We start from the raw sequence: 20,345 nt of genomic DNA, 5'->3' as shown, positions 1-20,345 counted from the left end.
CTTTTTTTCTTCCTCTCTTCCTTCTTGTTGATTGTTTTGAATGCCGCCTTCTTCTTCTCCTTCTTCTTCTTCTTCTCCCTCGGCTGTCCTGGAACTCACTCTGTAGACCAGGCTGGCCTCTGAACTCAGACATCTTCCTGCCTCTTCCTCCCAAGTGCTGGGATTAAAAAGCTGTGTGCCACCGTGCCTGGCTCACATACTGCTTTCTTTTCTTATTTTCTTTCTTTTTTTTTTTTTTTAGAAGATCACACCTTCTTTTTTTGTTGTTTTGTTTTTTTTAAAGATTTATTTATTATATGTAAGTACACTGTAGCTGTCTTCAGACACTTCAGAAGAGGAAGTCAGATCTAATTACGGATGGTTGTGAGCCACCATGTGGTTGCTGGGATTTGAACTCAGGACCTTTGGAAAAGCAGTCAGTGCTCTTAACCACTGAGCCATCTCTCCAGCCCCACATACTGCTTTCTTGATTTACATGTCTTTTGTTAACAAAACCTGTTTATTTGTTTTCTAGACAGAATCTTAGCCCAGACTGGTTTCAGACTGCCGCTCCTCCGGCCTGAGTCTCCCATGTGCTGAGATGGACTACTATGCCTGGCTTGGAAATTATTTAATTTTTGAATAAGATAGTACATTTATTTGTGTGTTTCTTTTGAATGCATGTGCTCTCTACCACTGAGCTACACCCCCTACCGTTCTCCACTCTTACTGTCTTACATTTTAGTCCTTCTGTTAGAAGGTTTCACACAAGGTGACCAGGAATAGCTAGGAATCCAGGCAAAGATTTGGGCCAGCATGAAGGCTTTAGATGGTCATGTCTCTGAGACCAAGGCTCTTGTGGAGGAAGCAACTGCTAGGGGCCAACAACATTAGCCATCTTTGCAGTAGCCTTTGCGTCATCGAGGAGTGCCTGAGCTTGCTTCCTGCCGGCCACTGGATGAGATGAACTTCAGTCCTCCATCGCCAGGAGCCAGAGAAGGAGCCTGTAAAAGGCTTCGAACCTTGGCTCTCCTTGTTTATCCCTAGACTGTGTACCACATCATCCTGTTAGAGACATGACCGACCAGGGGCTGACGACTTAGCATAACTTCGCTAGATCCTCTGGGACACTCAGCTGTTCCTGTTGCCAGCTCGTGTTGGTGTTGCCCTGGCTGTGTGAGGGATGATGATGATGGGGATGGGAGCGCATTAAGAGGCTCCAGGTTCAGGGATGGATGGGAAGTTCAGATCTCCATTTGTGTTAACTGCTACTCAAGTGGGAGCCCCAAACTCCTGCTAGGACATCACCGAAGATACAAGTTGCAACCGAGTCTCTTCCTCCAGCTGTCAGCTGCCGCGTTGGCTTGCGCTGGAGAGCTAAGTTTGGACCCCGCTCTGCAGGTGGGATGGGCGGGGCCGTCGTAGCGGGGGCGGGGTCCCGCGAAGGACAGGAATGTAAGTCCGCGCCACGTGGCTCCGCCCCCAGCATCCCGCGGGGCGGTGCGCCCAGCTGCAGACGAGCGTCATGGCTGCTTGGAGACCGCCCCGGGTCGAGGAGCTGCTGGCCGAGGCCCGCCGGGCCTTCATGGAGGAGTTTGGAGCCGAGCCGGAGCTGGCAGTGTCGGCGCCGGGCCGCGTCAACCTCATCGGGGAGCACACGGACTACAACCAGGGCCTGGTGCTGCCCATGGTGAGGGGCCGCATTGGGGACCCTTCCTTGTGTGTGCTGGCCCGGCCTGCGGTAGGGAAGGGCTGGCATAGGGGGCACGGGAGGGCGGGTACCCTCCGGGTGGAAGGCGGAGTGAAGCGGTCTAGCAGACGTGAGAGACCCCGGGACGTGCAGTTGTCCACGTGCGAAGACAGGAAGCCAGAGCTGGGGGGAGGGGGGCTGTGCGGTTTGTCTTCTCGAGCCCGCCTTCTGGGGGCATCGCCCACAACTTGGAAGTATGAACCTCTTAAAAATGTGAGGACCAAGGAAGCAATATAAGAGAGTATTAGGCATGGTGGCGCATTCCTAATAGTCCAGTACTGGGGAAGCTCAGGCATGAGAATTGCCACGAGTTCAAGATCAGCCTGAACTACAAAGTGAGTTCCAGGACAGCTTGGGCTGTAAGATTCTTAAAACAAGGAAAAAGAAAAAAAAGGAGGTTATTTAGCCCTCTGACTTTGATTGGGCCCACAGCACCGACCTAGACCTATGCAAAGGTAGACCTGTGTAAATGTAGCTTCCCCCCCCCCCCCCCCCGGCCCATCCCCTTGAATTTACAGAGAAAACAGTAGATCCACAGAGCACTAATGACTCCCTCAAAGTTACACATTCGGTTCTTGGACTCTCAGCCTGGGTCTCTCAGCGCATAAGTAGTTCCTGAACAAGGGATTACCGCGTGCAGAGCTGGGTCCAGGTGGGAGGAAGTCTGGAGCCCCTCTGGGCCTGTTTTTGCATAAGATCACTATCTGTCCCCTTTGGCCCACAGTTGGACGCTAGCTAGGGCAGAGTCCAGGTTCACATTCCTATCACCACTGGCCCCGCCCCTGAAGACCCACAAGGCTGTGCTCTGAGCCCCCAAGGCTAACGCTTAATTGAAGCGCTTTCTCCCATCTCCTTCAAGCTAAGCCTATTCCCTTCACGGCCCTGTGTGTCCCAGACGACAGAACCTTGGGGTTTGGATCCTGGTTGCTTCAGTCACCCTGGGGCTGTTCTAGAACTTCAAGTGACATGAGTTTTCTATTTGCAATGGGATATTCCACCCACATATACTTTTATTAATCCCAGCATTCTGAAGTAGAGGCAGGTGGGCCTCTTAGTTAGAGGATAGCCTGATCTACATAGAAAGTTCCAGACAGGATTGCACAGTGAGACCCTGTTTTCAAAAACTTTAAAAACAAAACAAAACAAAAAGCCAAAAATAGATTCTGTGGCTATGATGTGATCCTGGGTGGACTTCTTCTGTCAGGTGGTATAGACTACACATGCCTACTCCTTCCAGGCACTGGAGCTCGTGACCGTGATGGTTGGCAGCCCCCGGACAGATGGGCTTGTTTCTCTTCTCACCACTTCCAAAGATGCAGACGAGCCCCAAAGACTGCAGTTCCCACTGCCCTCAGCCCAGTGGTCCTTGGAGCCTGGAATCCCACAGTGGGCCAATTATGTCAAGGGAGTGATTCAACATTACCCAGGTATAGGACTCACTCAGGCTGCTTCTGGGAGGATCATCTCACCCCATCTCGGCATTCCTCCAGGGTGGAGCATCCCATTGTACTGATAAAGCCATTGAGGTTCTGGAGGCTTGGAACTTGCCCTAGGTTTCCTTTGTATGATTAGAGGAGCCCGAATTCAATTGTTAGCTTGCTGGCCTCTGCCACCCTAAATCGGGAAGGCTAGTAGGAAGATTAAGCCAGCACACTCAGAGGGCAGCAGAGTGGGTGGCTCCCTGAGTGGAGCAGGCTGGTAAGGCACGCGTTTTTCCTATGTCCACGCTCCCATCTTTATCAGCATCCTTCTTCCCCCCGCCCCCCCGCAGCTTCCCCGCTCGTTGGCTTCAGTGCAGTGGTGGTCAGCTCAGTGCCCCTGGGGGGTGGGCTTTCCAGCTCAGCGTCTCTGGAAGTGGCCACGTACACCTTCATCCAGCAGCTCTGCCCAGGTACCACTTAGCCGCCGCTTTCCCTCTCTGAGATCTCTGCGGCCAGAGCCTCTTCCTTTTCTTGGCTTAGGGAGGGAGGGTGGGGAGTCCCTCTGATTGTCAATGGAGCCCTGCTGCTCCAGGGTGGCCACGCCCCCCATGCCCTCTCCTGGACCCCCAGCTTCCCAACCTCACCCTGTGCTGCAGACTCGGGGGCAATAGCTGCCCGGGCCCAGGTGTGTCAACGGGCTGAGCACAGCTTCGCAGGGGTGCCCTGTGGCATCATGGACCAACTCATCGCGCTGCTGGGGCAGAAAGGCTATGCACTACTCATTGACTGCAGGTCAGGGGCTCCCCTCATATCCCCCCACCTCATAACCAGGAGCTCCTTAGTGGAGTGTGCCAGCTGTCTGGTCTGGGAAGCAGACCCTTGGCTATGACATCCCCCCCACCCCCCCCATTCCAATGTCATTCACCCCAGGTCCCTGGAAACAAGCCTGGTGCCACTGTCAGACCCCAAGCTGGCCGTGCTCATCACCAACTCCAATGTCCGCCATTCCCTGGGCTCCAGCGAGTACCCGGTTCGTCGGCGACAGTGTGAAGAAGTGGCCCAGGCCCTGGGCAAGGAGAGCCTTCGAGAGGTGCGGATGGAGGAGCTTGAGGGTGAGAGCCAGCTTCCCATTTGCTGTTCTAGAAATGGCCGGGCTCCCTGCTAGGATGTCCATATGGCCTACAGTCTGCTCCCTCAACCCCAAGTCCATTCATTATATTCGGCTCACCCCCACCCCAGTCCTCCAAACCTAGGGTTCCAGTTCCAGCAGGGCTGCTATTGGAATAGATCCCAGGCAAGTGCTGTGCCAATGAGCCACATCCCTGCCCTGCTTGAAATCTTAAGCTTGCCCTTTTAAGCCAGGCATGGTGGCGCACATCTTAATCCCTGCACTCGGGAGGCAGAGGTGGATGGGACTCTGAGTTTGAAGCCAGCCAGGGCTATGTAGAGAAAGAGTGACTTTCTTGATCTCAAAGCCTGCACTTTGTCCCATTCATTTTGAAAGCCCCACATGGTAAGGGCCCATGCAGCTGAGCATGAATATTGAGCAGTCTCTATGCCCGCTCCCTGTAAGGGAGTTCTGCATGTTGTTTCCTGCAGTGTTCTATGGACCTTAAGTGATGGGAAGATGCAGTTTATCCTATTGCACGGGACAAAGAGAGCTCTGAGATGAGGGGGCCTTCAGAACCAGGCCCAGGATAATCAAGCCAGTCCTGTTTAACCCTGCCTTTACTGAGGAGGGCTCAGGGAACAGCTGCCCACCACATTTCTCTCCCACATCCTGGGGTGACAGGTGGTATGAGGTGGGGGGCTGCTGAACTCTGTTCCTTCCCAGCGGGCAGGGAGCTAATGAGCAAGGAGGGCTTCCGGCGGGCCCGGCATGTGGTAAGCGAGATCCGGAGAACAGCCCAGGCAGCAGCTGCTATGAGCCGAGGAGACTACAAGGCCTTTGGGCGTCTCATGGTGGAGAGTCACTACTCACTCAGGTAGGCTTTCTGGGTGCCCTGGGCTTCTTGATCAGAGGCAGGTCCCAGGTCTCTGTCGCCCTCACCCCTATGTCCTCTGCAGGGATGACTATGAGGTCAGCTGCCCTGAGCTGGATCAATTGGTTGAGGCCGCGCTCTCTGTGCCTGGGGTTTATGGCAGTCGCATGACAGGTGGTGGCTTTGGTGGCTGCACCGTCACATTGCTGGAGGCCTCTGTTGCCCCTCTTGTCATAGATCATATACAGGTGGGTGTGTTTGCCAGAGCCCGGGATGGGGGGGGGGGCCAGGAGAGGTCACCCAGGCCACCATTCCTTAGCATCACGTCTCCCATAGGAGCAGTACAGTGGGACAGCCACCTTCTACCTCTCTCAAGCTGCCGATGGAGCCCAGGTGCTGAGCTTGTGAGGTGTCCCTGAGACCGATGGACGCACAGGCATGAGGCGGAGGCAGCAGGTGTGTGCCGCAGCTCTGCCTCGGGCATCCTCCTTCTCTATCTGGGTGCTTAATAAACGTGTGCCTCTTAATGGCGGTAGCCACCTGCCTCCAGAGGTGGGTAACATGCTCTGGGGGCAAAGAATGGGGATTATGGGAGTCAGTGTTCCTACTGCAGGCCTGTGAAGAACGGACAGAGTGGCTAAGCAGTAGCAAAACCTTTTATTAAGTGCAGAACAAAAGGCTGGGGACTTGTGCCAGCTCCAGTTTTTTGTTTTTTGGTTTTTTTTTTTTTTTTTTTGGTTACATGTGGGATTGGACCCAGGGTGGGATGCAGTCAGAAAGACCTTGTATCACCTCTACCCACTTTATGGTTCCTGGACAGCACCTACCCCTGCTCTCTGACTACAGGGGCTGGCTCTGTGGTCAGCAAGCTCGTGGGTAGAGCAGCAGAGGAAGAAGGCGCTAGGAGAGGAGGCAAGGAGGGGCCCAGGTGGCTGGGGCGCGGGGGAGGTTCAGGTTTGGAAGAACTGTTGGTCCATATGAGTGCTGAGAGAGCCACTGGCCGTTAAGGTCCGGGTCACGAATTCCTGGGTCACATGCCGGGTGAGGGAGCCTCCTGCTTCCAGGCGCTGGGTCCCCAGGGTTAGACCATCTGCAAGGGAAGGGATGAGAAGGGTGGAGTACAGGTCCCAGCTCCTCTGCACTGGCCGTTCCCAGGAGTCGGGGTCCCCTGGCTTGGTGACTCACCCATGAGGAAGGGCTCAGTCGTGGTGCTGTGCGTGCTGGTCACGCTGCTGAACTCGCTTTGCACTGGGTTCTGGAAGAGCCCAGAATGGCTGCCCAGCTGTGGGAAGGGGCCTGGAACAGGCAGATCCGTCAGTCAGGATGGTGTTATGCAAAGGTGTTATGCTCCAGAGAGACCGGGGTAAGGACTGGGGACAGCGCACCTCCAACCTGAGACTCGATGGTGATGATACCCTCACGCTCTGGCCCGAAGCCCTCGGTCGTCCTGGCCTGAACCTTGAACTTGTAAGGAACGTTCTCACTGAGGCCAGGTACAGTCAACCGGCTCTCAGGGTTGTCTCCGTCCACCCGGAAGGTCCTGGCTGGTGCTGCATAGGGAAGACGCCTTCAGATCCTGTGGTGCCTCCCTCCCACCCACCCCCCACAACCACCTTATCTCCAGGGCAGCTGGCACCTCCTCCTTGGGCCATCTCACAGGTCACCAGGTAGCCAAGGATATCTCCATTGGGCCTCCTCGGCCGCTCCCAGCTGAGCTGCAGGGAGTCTGGGCTTAGGGCAGTGAACACCAGCGGTCCCGGGGCGCTGGGGGTGCTCAGAGTGAAGGCTGAGCCTGGAGGCAGCAGAGGGAGAGTGTCAGTGGACGGGTCGTTGGTGGATGGGGAGTGGGGCAGCAGCAGGGGGCAGACTGGCTCACCTGGCAGGGGGCAGAGAGGGCTCTGCGGGTGCACCTGGGACTCGATGGTGATGACACCCTCTCGCTCTCGGCCCCAGCCCTCCTGGCTCTGGGCCCGTACCCGGAACACATAGGAGTGGTTAGGCAGGAGATCCTCTACCACCACCGAGGTTTGGCCAGGGTTAGGGATGTTGAGCCGATGCATCTCGCCTGAGGTGGAGTGAGGATAGGAAACAGACCACCTTAACTCTCGCCCTTCTTATCCCTCCCTCCTGTTCGGCCGCCATCAACACCTCAGGTTTGGTACAGTGTACTATGGTGGGTTGCTGGTAGAGCCTTTACTTAACATGTAAGAAGTCCCACTGGGGGGTTCCGGGCAAAGCCTGCCCTCTTCTGCCGTTTCCCTGTTCTTACAAGGCTATTCCAGTTAGCAGAGGCCCTAGGTCTACAAAGCCCCATTAAGTAAAACCTCGTTTAAGAAATGGATAGTAAAGGCCCAGGGGAGTGGATGAAGCCGCAACTGATTTGGAGGGGTCCTGGCCCAACTGAGACAAGACATGACAGCCAACAGTCACTATGCCTCACCGCCGTTTAGTAGCTGGTATTCCACACTGTAGCCCAGCAGCATCCGATCACACTGTGGCTCCTGCCAGCTCACCTTCAAAGACGTGGGCCCCAGGGCAGAGAACACCAGCCGAGTGGGTGTGTCAGGCACACCCACAGCCCCACGGGAATCTGGATTATTGAAGGCCACGGTTAGTCCAAGACCGGGTTTGTGGTCTGAGATGAGCTACAGTCTACCCCGTGCTTGCCTCTCCAGTCATATTATGGCTTCACATTAACCTGTCCAGGCTGCTCTACACTTCCCCTTGAGTCTGCTAGTCTCCTCAGTCCATCCCCTCTACAACTGGCCCTGCGCCTTGCCCAGCTCTTTTGCTTTATACCCCAGGAGGGCAGATGTGTTAGGCTTCAGCACTGATGGGGGTGGGCAGGCAGGGCAGTGGTTAGCTCCTGTGGGTGAACTGGAGTTCTGTATGCGATGAAGCAGTGAGGGAGTGCACAGGCACAGGCTGTGATGGTAGCTGGGTGACAAATGGAGCGTGACAGCCATGGATCCATGGTGACCACCCCCTGTACTACCTGTACCCCAGGAGGGTGCTGCTGACTGCCCGGCCAGGATTATAGAGTCTGGTGAACCCCTGGATGCGGGCACACCCTTCATGTGAGCCCGGCTCAAGGACCCAAGAGTCCAGGACAGCGGAAGCCTGCTCCTCCCATCTTCCCAGATAGGAGGGAGGCCTAGGGCAGGACAAGACAAGAATGAGAATGTGTGTGTGTGTGTATGTGAGACAGGTATGGGTAACTGGCTGGTGGCTGTCTAGGGATTAAAGTGTAGGAAGGTCAACGGGCCAGGCAGGGGTCACTCACCTTGGGAGGAAAGGGAAGTGAGGGTGGAGTAGTCCCTGGGAAGTGTGCCTGAGTGGGAGTGCTCTGTGCGTGTCAGAGAGTGGTAGTCCCGGGTAAGGGTGGAGGACGTGCTCAGCACTCGGTGGGACAGGTGTGGGCTCAGATGCGTGCCATAGGCCACATTGGCTGCAGTCATTCTGTGCAGGGAGTTGGCGCTGCCTGGATAGGCAAAGTCCATCCGGCCATTCACCAGGTGCTCTGCGTGGGGAGAGAGGTCATTCAGTGAGGCCCACAGCAGATGACAGGCCACATGGGGCAGGAGGTGGCCCCGGGGTTGCACAGGGCAGCCTTAAACTACCAAGACCCTGGGTTCCCGCAGGCAAACAGGAGACCACACGAATCTTTCAGTTCTGTCTCCTTGCGCCATGCTGTCCTCCACCCGAGCACTTAGCCCAGCTAGGGCTCACTCCCCTGCAGGGACTCTGGCTTCTTGGAAGCTCTGCCCTTATCCTCCGTTGGGGAGAGCCCAAGCGCTTCCCCATGGCGCCCTTGAGTTCCCGGGCTTGTCTGAATGCAGTTATACAGACTCTGGGCGGGCAGGGCACTCTAGTGGGCCGCGTGACCAAAATTGTGAGCCAACTCAATTGAGCCTAGGGCCCCAGAGGCGGGCGCGGCTGGGGAGGCGGTCACCTCCCGGGGGTCGGGGCGTAGCCCCGCGGATCCAGCCGCTGCCCTCCCCTTCCACGCCCCCCGCAACGCTGCCGTCTTCGTCAGAGCGCCCGCTGCTGGCGGACAGGCGCGGGATGAGTTCCGGGGGTAGCCGCCACGTGACGCGCCGCAGGTCCAGCTCCTCCCCGAGCAGAGGCTCGAACTTCCAGCCGCAGCCTTGGGAACAACGAAGGGCCGCGTTGGCACCGCCGGGGAGGGTCAGGAGGAGGAGGTGGCCTGCGGCACTTACGCGGCGTCCAGGGGTATGGGTATCCCTTTAGATGACAAGAAAAACCCTTGGCCTGCTCCAGCCATTCCAGATAAACTGGGTTTGGCCTCTACTGAGACACAAAGGCCGGTCTGCTGCGGGAGTCATGGGAAAGCCTTACGTTGCCTCCCAGCGTGAAGTTTCCTTGGTTATTTATCAGCTCTGAGCCTGTTTCCTTTCTGTACAAAGGAAAGTAATCTCACCCCTGTCTGTTTTCCTGGAATAGCCGTAGAAGCCCTAGGGTGCTAGTAGTATCTTAGCAGAGGTTCCTGGTTCTTAAAACTGTAGTTTAGATACTAGCTGTAGATTTGTGGGCAGTCTGGTTTACAGGTAAGAACTTCAAGGTCAGCCAGGGTTTTAATCTAGCAAGACCCTGCCTCAAACCCTTCCCAACACCAGAAAAAGAAAAAAAGAAGAAGAAGAAGAAGAAAAAAAAAGCAACTTAGCATGCCAAGCTCTGCTCACGACTGACTGTGCCCACCCCGGCCTTAGACTCAGAAAGGGACTTCTTTCTTCCCGATGGCATTGTGTGGTTTGTATCTCATTTCACAGAATTGAAGGCCAGTTAGTTCTGAGATGGATGAGAGACTCAGAGTCATCTAACAGCACAGCCAGCTCAAACCCTGGAGTAGGAGGAGTCCCAGCTAAGGGCTCTTTTTGTACCACATTGTGTGAGAAATCAAGGGAAAATGAAGAGAGCGGGGTTGGGGGGGGGTGTCTACCTTATTGGCTCCCCCTCCTTTCTCTATCAAGGCTAAAGTCACCTCTGGGAGGTGGCCTGAGTGTCCTTCCTGACCTAGCACAGCAGGTGAACCTTCAGGAGGTTGTAAAGCTGTCCTGTGTGTACATGCTCCAGCCCGGGAATGTCAGAGTCCCGAAGTGGACGTCCATACGCTCACATACACAGGCACACACATATTGACATGTAGCCTTCAGCAGTTTTGTCCCTTCAGAACCATGAGAAGGCACTTTTGTTCTTAGTCTCCATGCCAGCAGTCGCTGGCTTGTTTGATCTCTCTGGGTACCAGGGACAGCCCCGCCAGGGACCCCCACCTTTCTCTGGTGGGTTCTCACTCACCAGTGTCATCAGAAACGCTGGGCCTCTGGCTGCTGGCTGGGGACCGCAGGACGTCATCACTGTACATAAGGAAGTTTTCGTAGTCTTCTCCACCCTGGGCGTCCACTATGGGGATGTCTGGGATGATAGGGACTGCAGGGCAGAAAGAAGTAAGCCAGGACCCTAGCCATGGCCTCTTGTCCCCAAACTCCACCCTTGCCTGTCACTCACTGGACATGGGCCGCTTGGGCTGTGTAGCCAGGTTGATGATAGCCTCTCTCTCGGGTCCCCATCCTGCCCCATTGCGCGCCTTAACCGTGTATCGGTATGGCTGGGATTCTCGCAGATTCTCAATGAGCAGCATCCGGTTCTTGGGGTTGTCCACGAGCACCTTCTTCATAGGTCCAATGGGTCCTGGAGGCAGGGACAGTACTTAAGGGGGACCACCAGTGTTCAGCCTGGCCCCAGATCCATCACTGGCTCCTGGAGATGCTAGGGAGCATGCAGCTGCTGAACTCTTTCCTCCTGGTGAGTGCATAAAACTGTGTGTGCAGGGGGTTAGAGAGATGGCTCAGAGGTTAAGAGCACTCGCTGCTCTTCCAGAGGACTTGAGTTCAATTCTCAGCACCAACACGGTGGCTCACAACCATGTGTAATGAGATCTGGTGCCCCCTTCTGGCCTTCAGGTATGCATGCATAATAAATCAATCAATCTAAAACAAAAACCCATGTGTAAGAGGTGTAAGAAAATAGCATTGTCAGCTTTCTCAGAAGGACTCCTTGTTGAGTGGCAGAGCCATGTTTAGATGCAAGGTAAACACGCCACAGCCTCTACTGATTGGCTAATGCATGTGCACACAAGGCACGCCCATCAAGGCTGGGTGGCAGGCAAGGAAGACCATGCCTTCCACCCTGTGCTCAAGGCTGACGAGCCAGCTCCAGAGAGAAAGCATTCCAAAAGCCAGAGAAGCACAAAAAGAAGCTAATGCCCCGATTTCCTAAGGTGTTTTGGAAAGGGACAATCTCACAGTCTCATGTGCACCCTCACAGCACACAACTGGTCAAGAGGTAGCGGGCGCAGGAACTGGTAACGCAGTGCCGTGGATTATGCGCTCACAGCACAAGCCTGATCTCTGGACTCCACATGGTAGAAGGAGAGAACTGACTCCTGAAAGTTGTCCTCTGACCCAAACACACATACACACACACACACACACACACACACACACACACACACACATACACACACACACACACACACACACACACATACACACACACACACACTGGTTTTTCGAGACAGGGTTTCTCTGTGTAGCCCTGGCTGTCCTGGAACTCACTCCGTAGACCAGGCTGGCCTTGAACTCAGAGATCCTCCAGCCTCTGCCTCCCAAGTGCTAGGATTAAAGGTGTGTACCACCACCAGCAATAATACATTATTTTAAAGCAAGCAGGGCTCGGGAATGCACTAGGGTTGCAGAGACAAGAGAACTTCTCTGAGCTGAGAGGTCAACTCAGTCTACTGATCAAGTTCCACATCAGCCAGGCCTATCTGGTGCGATTATAGTTTGTTGTTGTTTTTAAAGTCATCAAGTAGTACCTCAGAGGTAAACCTGTAATTAAAGCATCCAGGAAGCTAAAGCCGAGAGGAGAGAGAGGTTGCCTTGAGTTTGAGGCCATCGGGGGTTAAAGAAGACAGACAACCCACACCCACATGCAGAGCAGTGGCGGGCAAAGGGCCATCAGCCTGAAAGGAAGGTGTCTAGCCACCATGGTAGAGCATCTGTCACATCTGTGGGAGCTCATAAGTGGAGGGAGAGGGTACATTCCAAAGCACGGACACCCTGGGGTTGGGAGGAGGTGGCCCAGCACATTTGTAATGTAGCTGGGGCCTCAACAGGCTGGAGCCACGAGGAAACCACCAGAGATGAGTTGTCACTGGGCTGTAGGCTGGGTTCCTGGCTAGTCTGGTTGGTAAGAAGTGCCAAGGCAGCGCACACTTCCCCCAGAAGACACCTGCTGACAGAGACCCACGGCGTCTCTTGGCAGTATGGAGCCGACCTCCCTCCCTGGGACCAGCCAGCTGAAGTGAGCACTTTTGAGTCTCTTCCCTAGAGGAGAGGTGGGGTACTCTCACGGTTCCCTATCGATGGCAGGGACTGCTGTGCAGCCACTGTTTCCCTTCCAGGAATGGTTGCCGGATAATATATTAGACTGAATGAAATCTGGGATGGTGGCGAGGGGGAAATGCTGGGGTTTGAACCCAGGCCCTTGCTCATGTGAGGCAAGCATTCTGCCACTGAGTTATACTCCTGGTCCTTGAACGAACGAGCTAGTCTAAAAACAGAAATGTATTTGAAATTCAAGACTTTCTGCGTTTTTTTCTGTTGCTTTGTTTCTCTTTGTGTGTGTGTGTGTGTGTGTGTGTGTGTGTGTGCATGCGTGCGCACCGTTCAGTTTCTGAGACAGGGTCTCTTGTATGCCAGGCTGGCCTCGAACTTGCTATGTAGCCAGTGATGGCTTTGAATGGACCTCTCTGCCTCCCACCTCCTGCATGCTGGGTGTGCACTACCACAGCCAATGTATGTTGCATGGGCAGTTGAAGCCAGCGCCTTTTCTGTGCCAGGCAAGCAAAGCACTCTACCAATTGAGCTACGTTCTCAGACCTGACCTGTTTTTGTTTGTTTGTTTGTTTGTTTTTCTGAGAAGGGTTCTTATTACTTTACTGAGACTGCCCTCAAACTCTTGGGCCCAAGTGGCCATCCTGCCTCACATCCCGCTAAATCTGGCCGCTCTTCTGGCCCTAAGAGAGATGTGTAACAATGTAACCGTGGCTCCCTGTACAGAAAGGTAATCCCCACCCCAGGCCAGTGACCCTAGGGAATACACAGAATCTCAGTTCCCTTGGAATGCAAACCAGCACAAAGCGGACCAAAATGAAAAGAATGAATGTGCAGTGCCTCAGGCTTGACTGGGACAAAGGGGCCCACACGGCAGAAATGACACAGTACCCCACCCCTCCCTCCGCCTCCATGTCCCTCCTTCTCCAGGAAGCCGGGAAAATCTGGTCCTTACGGTTGTCCTCATTGACCAGTCCATAGCAGACCTCGTAGGCTGTGATCTCGCCATTGGTCTCAGCTGGCTCTGCCCAGCTCAGCTGCGTCACCGTAGAAGAGACTACATTGAAAGCCAGCCTCCCTGGCTCGCTGGGTACTGGAAGGGAGCAGAAAGGGCCCTATTACAGGGGCAGGGGCCGGGCTGAGTTCTGGGAGGGAGGCGGGGCTGGGCACACTGACCTCAGGGTAGCCAGGTGGAGAGAGTCATCACCAAACTTACCTTCCTGGTGGGTGCGGCAGGACACCAGTGAGCTATAGGGCCCCTCACCCTGTGCCCCATAGGCACACACCTTCATTTCGTAGTCGCAATAGGGATACAGGTTGGTGAGTTCCACTGAGGGCACCTTGCTGTCTAGAAGGTGGGCTTCAGACTCAGAGTCGCCCTGGATCCAGTACTTCACCTGTGAGTGGGTGTTCAGTGGGAAGCAGCAAGCGCTAGGACTCCCTTTGTACAAGTGACATTGGTGGCTCTCAGCAAAGCTCGGGCAGAGCAGTGGATCTCCCAGGCTGGACAAGGACCCCATTGCAGGAATGAAGCTGAACTTAGGAATGGGTCTTCCCGCTTGCAGGGTTGCAGATGGGGTTTTATCGGCCCACTGGTACCACGCCTGTCCTCCCCCTCCCCTGGGGCAGTCCACTCACTAGAAGGTGAGTGACAGCCCTCCCCAGTGCCCCTCACCTTACCCTGTACCCCATTGGCTTGCCAGGAGGGGGCAGCCAGTTGAAATGGATCTTCCTGGACCCGGCAGCCTTGGCATTGGGGTTCTGTGGGGCGCCCAGGTCTCCATGGGGTGGCGGAGGCGATGAAAGTGTTTGATTTATGAGACTCCTGTCCGTTTCATCTAGTCAAAGGGGTGCGGCAGTTAGGCGGCTGGCTCTGTATGTTGTTGCCACCAGGGTGCGCCAGAGATTTTGTTAAACATCACAGGTTCCCCAGTTTAAAAATTCACTTAAGATCAGCTCATCTAGCAGGGAGGTTAGTGGTGGGGTCGGGCAGTGGTGTGTGTGGGTTGGGGGGCGGTGCCGCAGCAGTGGCACACACCTTTAATCTCAGCACTTGGGAGGCAGAGGCAGGCAGATCTCTGTGAACTCAAGGTCTACAGGACAGACTGGGTTACAGAGACAAACCTTGTCTCAAAAAACAAAAGGGGAAAAAAAATCTACCCTCTAGGGATCTGGTGCAGCATAGGTCAGCCTGGTGGGTAGAGTCCAGAGGACTCTCTGGAGGAGCAAGGAGAAGAGGTTGGCCTGCCTTCTTTCTCTCTTGGCAGGCCAGGGAATGTTCCACAGAGAACGCCTGCTCCCCTCTCACTACCTACCTCCCCTGAGTACTTCACAGTGGCCGCTAAGGACTGAACTCTCTAATAAGGCTGGGAAAGGGTGGGTTGTTCGGGGCCTCCCGGCCACATAACCACAACCTACGGTTGTCATGAGGGCAGCCAGCTCAGCGTAGGATGTTTAGATAAATCTGAGTTCCAGATAACAGTTTTCTCATGGGTCAGCGGTTAGAGCATGCACTGCTCTTACAGCTTGGTTTCCAGTACTCAGGTCAGCTCACAACTGCCTTAACCAGGGGCTGGAAACCTCTTCAGGACTCAGTGGGTACCAGCAGTCAGGTGCACATGCGCACACACAGGCACACAGATACACACACAATTTAAAAATAGTAAAATAAAACTACATTAAAAAATAAGTATGGGGGCTGGTGAGATGGCTCAGTGGGTAAGAGTACCCGACTGCTCTTCCAAAGGTCCGGAGTTCAAATCCCAGCAACCACATGGTGGCTCACAACCATCCGTAACAAGATCTGACACCCTCTTCTGGTGTGTCTGAAGACAGCTACAGTGTACTTACATATAATAAATAAATAAGTCTTTAAAAAAAAAAGAAGAAGTAAAAGAACATATAAAAAAATAAGTATGGTACTGGCAAGAAAGGCACTTACTGTTATGCCTGATAGCCTGAGCCTTGAGTGTCACACACTGAAGTGTATACACACACACACACACACACACACACACACACACACACATTATACTCACACACACATCACACACACCACACACATACATATCACACTCACACACACATCACACACACACCACACACACCACACACATACATATCACACTCACACACACATCACACACACACACATCACACACACCACACACATACACATCACACTCACACACACATCACACACACACATTATACTCACACACACATCACACACACACCACACACACACACAAACATACACAGAGCCAAGACTATATAGTGAGACAGCATCTCAAAACAAAACAAGAATACATATGTTCCAGATATTGCAGGAAGACACTTGGATGGGCATGACCCTACTGCTGGTTAAGTGATGCTCATGTTCGACCACTGTGCCCTGGCTGCGGGTTTGACAAGTGAGTCCTGTTAGAAGGTCCTCGGGCCTCCCTCTCCACCTGCTTATGCCGGCCTAGGCTTCACTCACCGTGCTCACCGAGAATAACGGTGGTTGTGCTGGGCTGGCCCAGGCGGGCTCCGAACTTGGGGTTGCTGAGTTGGACTTGGAAGCGGCGGACCTGGCGGCCACGCAGGAGGGAGTCGACCTCCTGCAGCTCCAGTAGCTTCACCTGCAACTCCTTCCAGGTCTCCCCAGGATGGAACAGCAGCTCTCCCTCCACAGGGACATAATCCTACAACGGGAAGAGTCAGGGTCAGGCCAGCATTAGGGTGTGAGCCAAGCACAAGGATGCTGCACAGGCAGGAGGTTAGCCCAGGGCAGCTGGCATTGGGGGCATGCCCAGGAGGGAAAGAACTGTCTGTCCATCTGTCCCCTATGGTGTGGCTCTGAAATCTGGGATTCGGCAGGGCTCCAGACCCTTAATGGGTCTTCCATTCACCCTAGCTTTCCTATGTTTAAATTTTAACACCTTCCCCCCATTCTTTCTCTCTTTCCCCCTCCACTCCATGTGCCTTCAGTGTGTTTGAACATATACTGTGTGTGTACGGGAGTCATGACAGGGGCCGGAAAAGAGAGTTAGATTTGCACCTTTCCAAACTGGGTTTATAGGTCACCTCATGTGGGTGCTGGGACTCAGATTAATGATGTAGCCATATCACAGCACCCAGAATTTTTGTTTTTCAAGACATGTTTTTCTGCATAGCCCTGGTTGTCCTGGAACTCACTTTGTAGACCAGGCTGGCCTTGAATTCACAGAGATCTGCCTACCTCTGCCTCCCAAGAGCTGGGATTAAAGGAGTGCTCCACCACGGCAGGCTCAGCCCCCCAGATGTTGATGTGTGGACCTGGGTGTATTTACCCAAACTGCATGAGACGAAAAAGAACCTTCTCCCAAAAAAGCACTAGGTGGTGACGCTGCAGATCAGCAGTTCAGTTCCACACAAGGCTGGCTATGTCTGACAGATGAGGGGAGACTACCTAGAGTGGAGGAAGTCTGCAGGTGGCAGTAAGGTAGGGAGAGACAGGCCTGGTGGCACACGCCTGTTTTTTTATAGCACTTGGGAGGCTGAGGCAAGGGGTCTGCTAGTGTGAGCCATCCTGGGCTAGTAGCAATCACTCAAACTAAAACAACAAAACAGAGTAAGGAAATTGATTGTGGTCCCCTCGCCTGGACTGGATGAGCAGCCTACCCTGTGCTGGTTGAATAGGCCTGTAGGTCGCCAGTATGTAGCCAGGGATAACCTTGTACTCCTGATAATTCTGCCTCTGCCTTCTGAGTGTGGAGTCTGTAGCAACCATGCCCTCTTTATTTAGTGCATGAAGGCTGAAGCCTATAGCTTCATGCATGCTAGGGAACCGCTCTGCCAACTGCGCTATATAGCCTTGGCTGTCCTGGAACTCACTCCGTAGACCAAGCTGGCCTCGAACTCAGAGATCCACCTGCCTTTGCCTCCCAAGTGCTGGGATTAAAGGCATGCACCACCAACGCCCGGCAATTAATTTTTTTTTAAATTGAGGATTGACTTTGTAGCCTTGCACATGCTGACCACGGGGCTCTACAACCAAGCTACATGGCTAGCCTGGAACTCAGTGTTCAACAGGCTGGTCTTTTGCCTTTGCGGTCCGACTGTTGGGCTTAATGCCCTGTTCCACCGTAGCCAGCATTTTAAACGCTTATATTTATGCTGGGTGTGGTGCCATATACCTCCAATCTGCACTCAGGAGACAGAGGCAGGGGGATCTCTGGGAGTTTGAAGGCAGCCTGGTCTACATAGAAAGTTCCAGGACAGCCAGGGCTACATAGATCCTGTCTTTTTAAAAATAAAATAAAATAAAATAAATATTACATTTATGCACACGCACGCATGGGCGTGTGTGTGTGTGTGTGTGTGTGAGAGAGAGAGAGAGAGAGAGAGAGAGACCCTGTGGGTCCCAGGGATTGGACATTGAATTCAGGCTGTATTTATGCTTTGACCACACTGAGCAATCTCATGGGTTCTTCTTCTTTTAGTTTAGTTTGCTTTGTTTGGTTTTGTTTTTTCAAGATTTCAAGACAGGGTTTCTCTGTGTAGCCCTGGTTGTTGTGGAACTGGCTCTGTAGACTAAACTGGCCTTGAACTCAGAGATCTGCTTGCCTTTGCCTCCTGAGTGCTGGGATTAAAGGCATGCACCACCATCACCAAATTTTTTAAATTGTATGTGTTTATGCAGGTCTGTGTGGGGGTCACCTGCACATGAGTGAACATGACTGAACGTGACTGACCATGGAGGCCAGAGGATCTCTTGAAGCTGGAGCTACAGGCTCCTGGAGTGACTTTGCAAGGTCAGTATGCATTCTTAATTGTTGAGCCATCTCTCCAGCCCCTATTTTGTGTTTTGGAGACAGGGTTTTGTTATGTAGCCTGGGTATGGCCTGAACTTGTAATTTTCCTGCCCTGACCTCTTTTTTTTTTTTTGTTGTTGTTGTTTTTGTTTTTTGTTTTTCGAGACAGAGTTTCTCTGTGTAGCCCTGGCTGTCCTGGAGCTCACTTTGTAGACCAGGCTGGCCTCGAACTCAGAAATCTGCCTGCCTCCCGAGTGCCCGGCTCTGCCCTGGCCTCTTGAGCACTAGGTTACAGGCCTGTTCTGCCATGTCCATCTAAATTCAGAATCAAAACCATGGAAACCTGCATGTTTGCCAGTATGGCCTGGCTTTAAATCTTCCCAGTAACTGGCTTGAGAATGAAGGGACAGTAACCAGGCCAAGGCCCTCCCTGTCAGGAAGGGCTGCTTGACCCTGGAGAAGACCAACAGTGACAGAACTGGGAGGCTGGCTCAAGGACACATGGTTTGTAATTCCACTTCAAGAAGTCCACAGTAGCCTACACCTTTAATCCCATCACTAGGAGGGAGAGGCAGGCAGAACTCTATGAGTTCAAGTCCAGCCTGGTCTACATAGCAAGTTTGAGAACAGTCAAACTACATACTGAGACATCGTCTTTAAAAACAGGTGTGGTGCCGGGCGTGGTGGCGCAGGCCTTTAATCCCAGCACTTGGGAGACAGAGGCAGGTGGATTTCTGAGTTCCAGGACAGCCTGGTCTACAGAGTGAGTTCCAGGACAGCCAGGGCTACACAGAGAAACCCTGTCTCGTAAAACCAAAAAAAAAAAAAAAACAAAAAACAAAAACCAGGTGTGGGAAACAAGTGGAGAGCTGGCTTGGTGGTCTGCACCACTGACTGCTCTTCCTGAGGATCGGGGTTCAGATCCTAGCACCAGCACACACATGGCCACTCACAACTGTCTACAACGCCAGTCGGAGATCTAATACTTTCAACAGACCTCCCTGAGCACACATGTGGTGCACAGACATGCATACAGACAAAACCCCCATATGTAGAAAGATACATACATTTAAAATTAAAAATCCCGTACCCAGGCATGGTGTGCATGTCTTTAATTTCAGCATTCCAGGAGGCAAAGGTAGAGGCAGATGGGTCTCTGTGAGTTTGAGGTCAGTCTGGTCTACAAATCAAGTTCCCCAAAGTTCACTAGATTAGACAGACAGGTGACTAGGCTATCTTGGGTCACTGAAGGGTATACAAGGATGGTTTCAGTAGATATCTGTCCATCCATGTGAAGTTCTTGGAAGTAATGGGACCATGCACAGAGTGTTCTTGGCACTTCGGGTGAGCCACTCCTGATGGCTGGGCCATCCTTGTCTAAGAATACTGCCAGGATTGGGATAGCTACCATGGAAATCACTGGATATTCCTGCGTGACTGAGCCTTACCCGGTGTCCGTGTGCTGTATTATCCTGTGTGCTATAGGAGACCTGGGACTTGCCATTGTCCAGGATGTGCCGGATGACAGGGATGCGGGCCACCTGGTCTCCACGACTCACCGAGTATTCAGGCTGCTCGAAGGACACTACCCCACTAGCTGTAAGGAACACAGGTGCTGGTAAAGAGGTCCTGGGCTCAATTCCTTTATTTATTTGTTCATTTAATGTATGAGTACACTGTTGCTGTCTTCAGACACACCAGAAGAGGGCATTGGATCTCACTACAGATAGCTCAGGACCTCTGGAAGAGCAGTCAATGCTCTCAACCACTGAGCCATCTCTCCAGCCCCTCAATTCCTTCTTAGTTCCTTCCCTCCCTCCTACCCATCCCAGGCTCCAGAGGAATGGGGTGGAAATGTTTTCGTAAAGAAGTAAAGGTGCTGAAATAAAAGTCCAGCAGGCAGCCTGGAAAGTCAGGTAGGGACAGGGACGAGAACCTAAGAGTCAGGGCTAGCATCCTGGTGCAGAGAGGAGGGGCCAGGGAACCTCTGGGAGCCAGGAGGGCTTTTCAGGCACTCAAAG

The 20,345-nt window shown here is 53.4% G+C and overlaps 2 protein-coding genes across 9 annotated transcripts in view; one reads left to right on the top strand and one right to left on the bottom strand.

Moving 5' to 3' along the window:
• The first annotated feature begins 1,463 nt into the window (after positions 1 to 1,463).
• On the top strand, positions 1,464 to 5,826 carry Galk1 (galactokinase 1). Its single transcript, NM_016905.2, has 8 exons — positions 1,464 to 1,669; positions 2,967 to 3,156; positions 3,501 to 3,620; positions 3,807 to 3,942; positions 4,081 to 4,262; positions 4,985 to 5,135; positions 5,218 to 5,380; positions 5,469 to 5,826. The coding sequence occupies exons 1-8, from the start codon at positions 1,505 to 1,507 to the stop codon at positions 5,538 to 5,540; spliced, it is 1,179 nt and encodes a 392-aa protein (NP_058601.2). The 5' UTR covers positions 1,464 to 1,504; the 3' UTR covers positions 5,541 to 5,826.
• Itgb4 (integrin beta 4) overlaps positions 5,771 to 20,345 on the bottom strand; it is a 33,688-nt gene continuing 19,113 nt past the window's right edge. For 2 of the 8 annotated variants that reach the window (XM_017314349.2, XM_017314350.2), the window contains exons 26-41: positions 19,773 to 19,921; positions 16,029 to 16,233; positions 14,228 to 14,385; positions 13,764 to 13,944; positions 13,503 to 13,640; positions 10,659 to 10,841; positions 10,449 to 10,580; positions 9,085 to 9,279; positions 8,416 to 8,652; positions 8,128 to 8,286; positions 7,573 to 7,722; positions 7,009 to 7,197; positions 6,769 to 6,924; positions 6,518 to 6,682; positions 6,318 to 6,428; positions 5,771 to 6,222 (exon numbers count right to left, since the gene is read on the bottom strand). In XM_017314349.2, the coding sequence (XP_017169838.1) occupies positions 6,083 to 6,222; positions 6,318 to 6,428; positions 6,518 to 6,682; positions 6,769 to 6,924; positions 7,009 to 7,197; positions 7,573 to 7,722; positions 8,128 to 8,286; positions 8,416 to 8,652; positions 9,085 to 9,279; positions 10,449 to 10,580; positions 10,659 to 10,841; positions 13,503 to 13,640; positions 13,764 to 13,944; positions 14,228 to 14,385; positions 16,029 to 16,233; positions 19,773 to 19,921 (2,648 nt within the window). In that variant the 3' untranslated portion in view covers positions 5,771 to 6,082. The remainder of the gene's footprint in view (positions 6,223 to 6,317; positions 6,429 to 6,517; positions 6,683 to 6,768; positions 6,925 to 7,008; positions 7,198 to 7,572; positions 7,723 to 8,127; positions 8,287 to 8,415; positions 8,653 to 9,084; positions 9,280 to 10,448; positions 10,581 to 10,658; positions 10,842 to 13,502; positions 13,641 to 13,763; positions 13,945 to 14,227; positions 14,386 to 16,028; positions 16,234 to 19,772; positions 19,922 to 20,345) is intronic. The other 6 variants (XM_017314351.2, XM_006532572.4, XM_006532573.4 and 3 more) reach the window with 6 other exon arrangements.

This window comes from Mus musculus, chromosome 11 (assembly GCF_000001635.26).
Source record: "Mus musculus strain C57BL/6J chromosome 11, GRCm38.p6 C57BL/6J".
NCBI classification, from domain to species: domain Eukaryota; kingdom Metazoa; phylum Chordata; class Mammalia; order Rodentia; family Muridae; genus Mus; species Mus musculus.
This window is presented reverse-complemented; position numbering and strand designations above follow the sequence as displayed.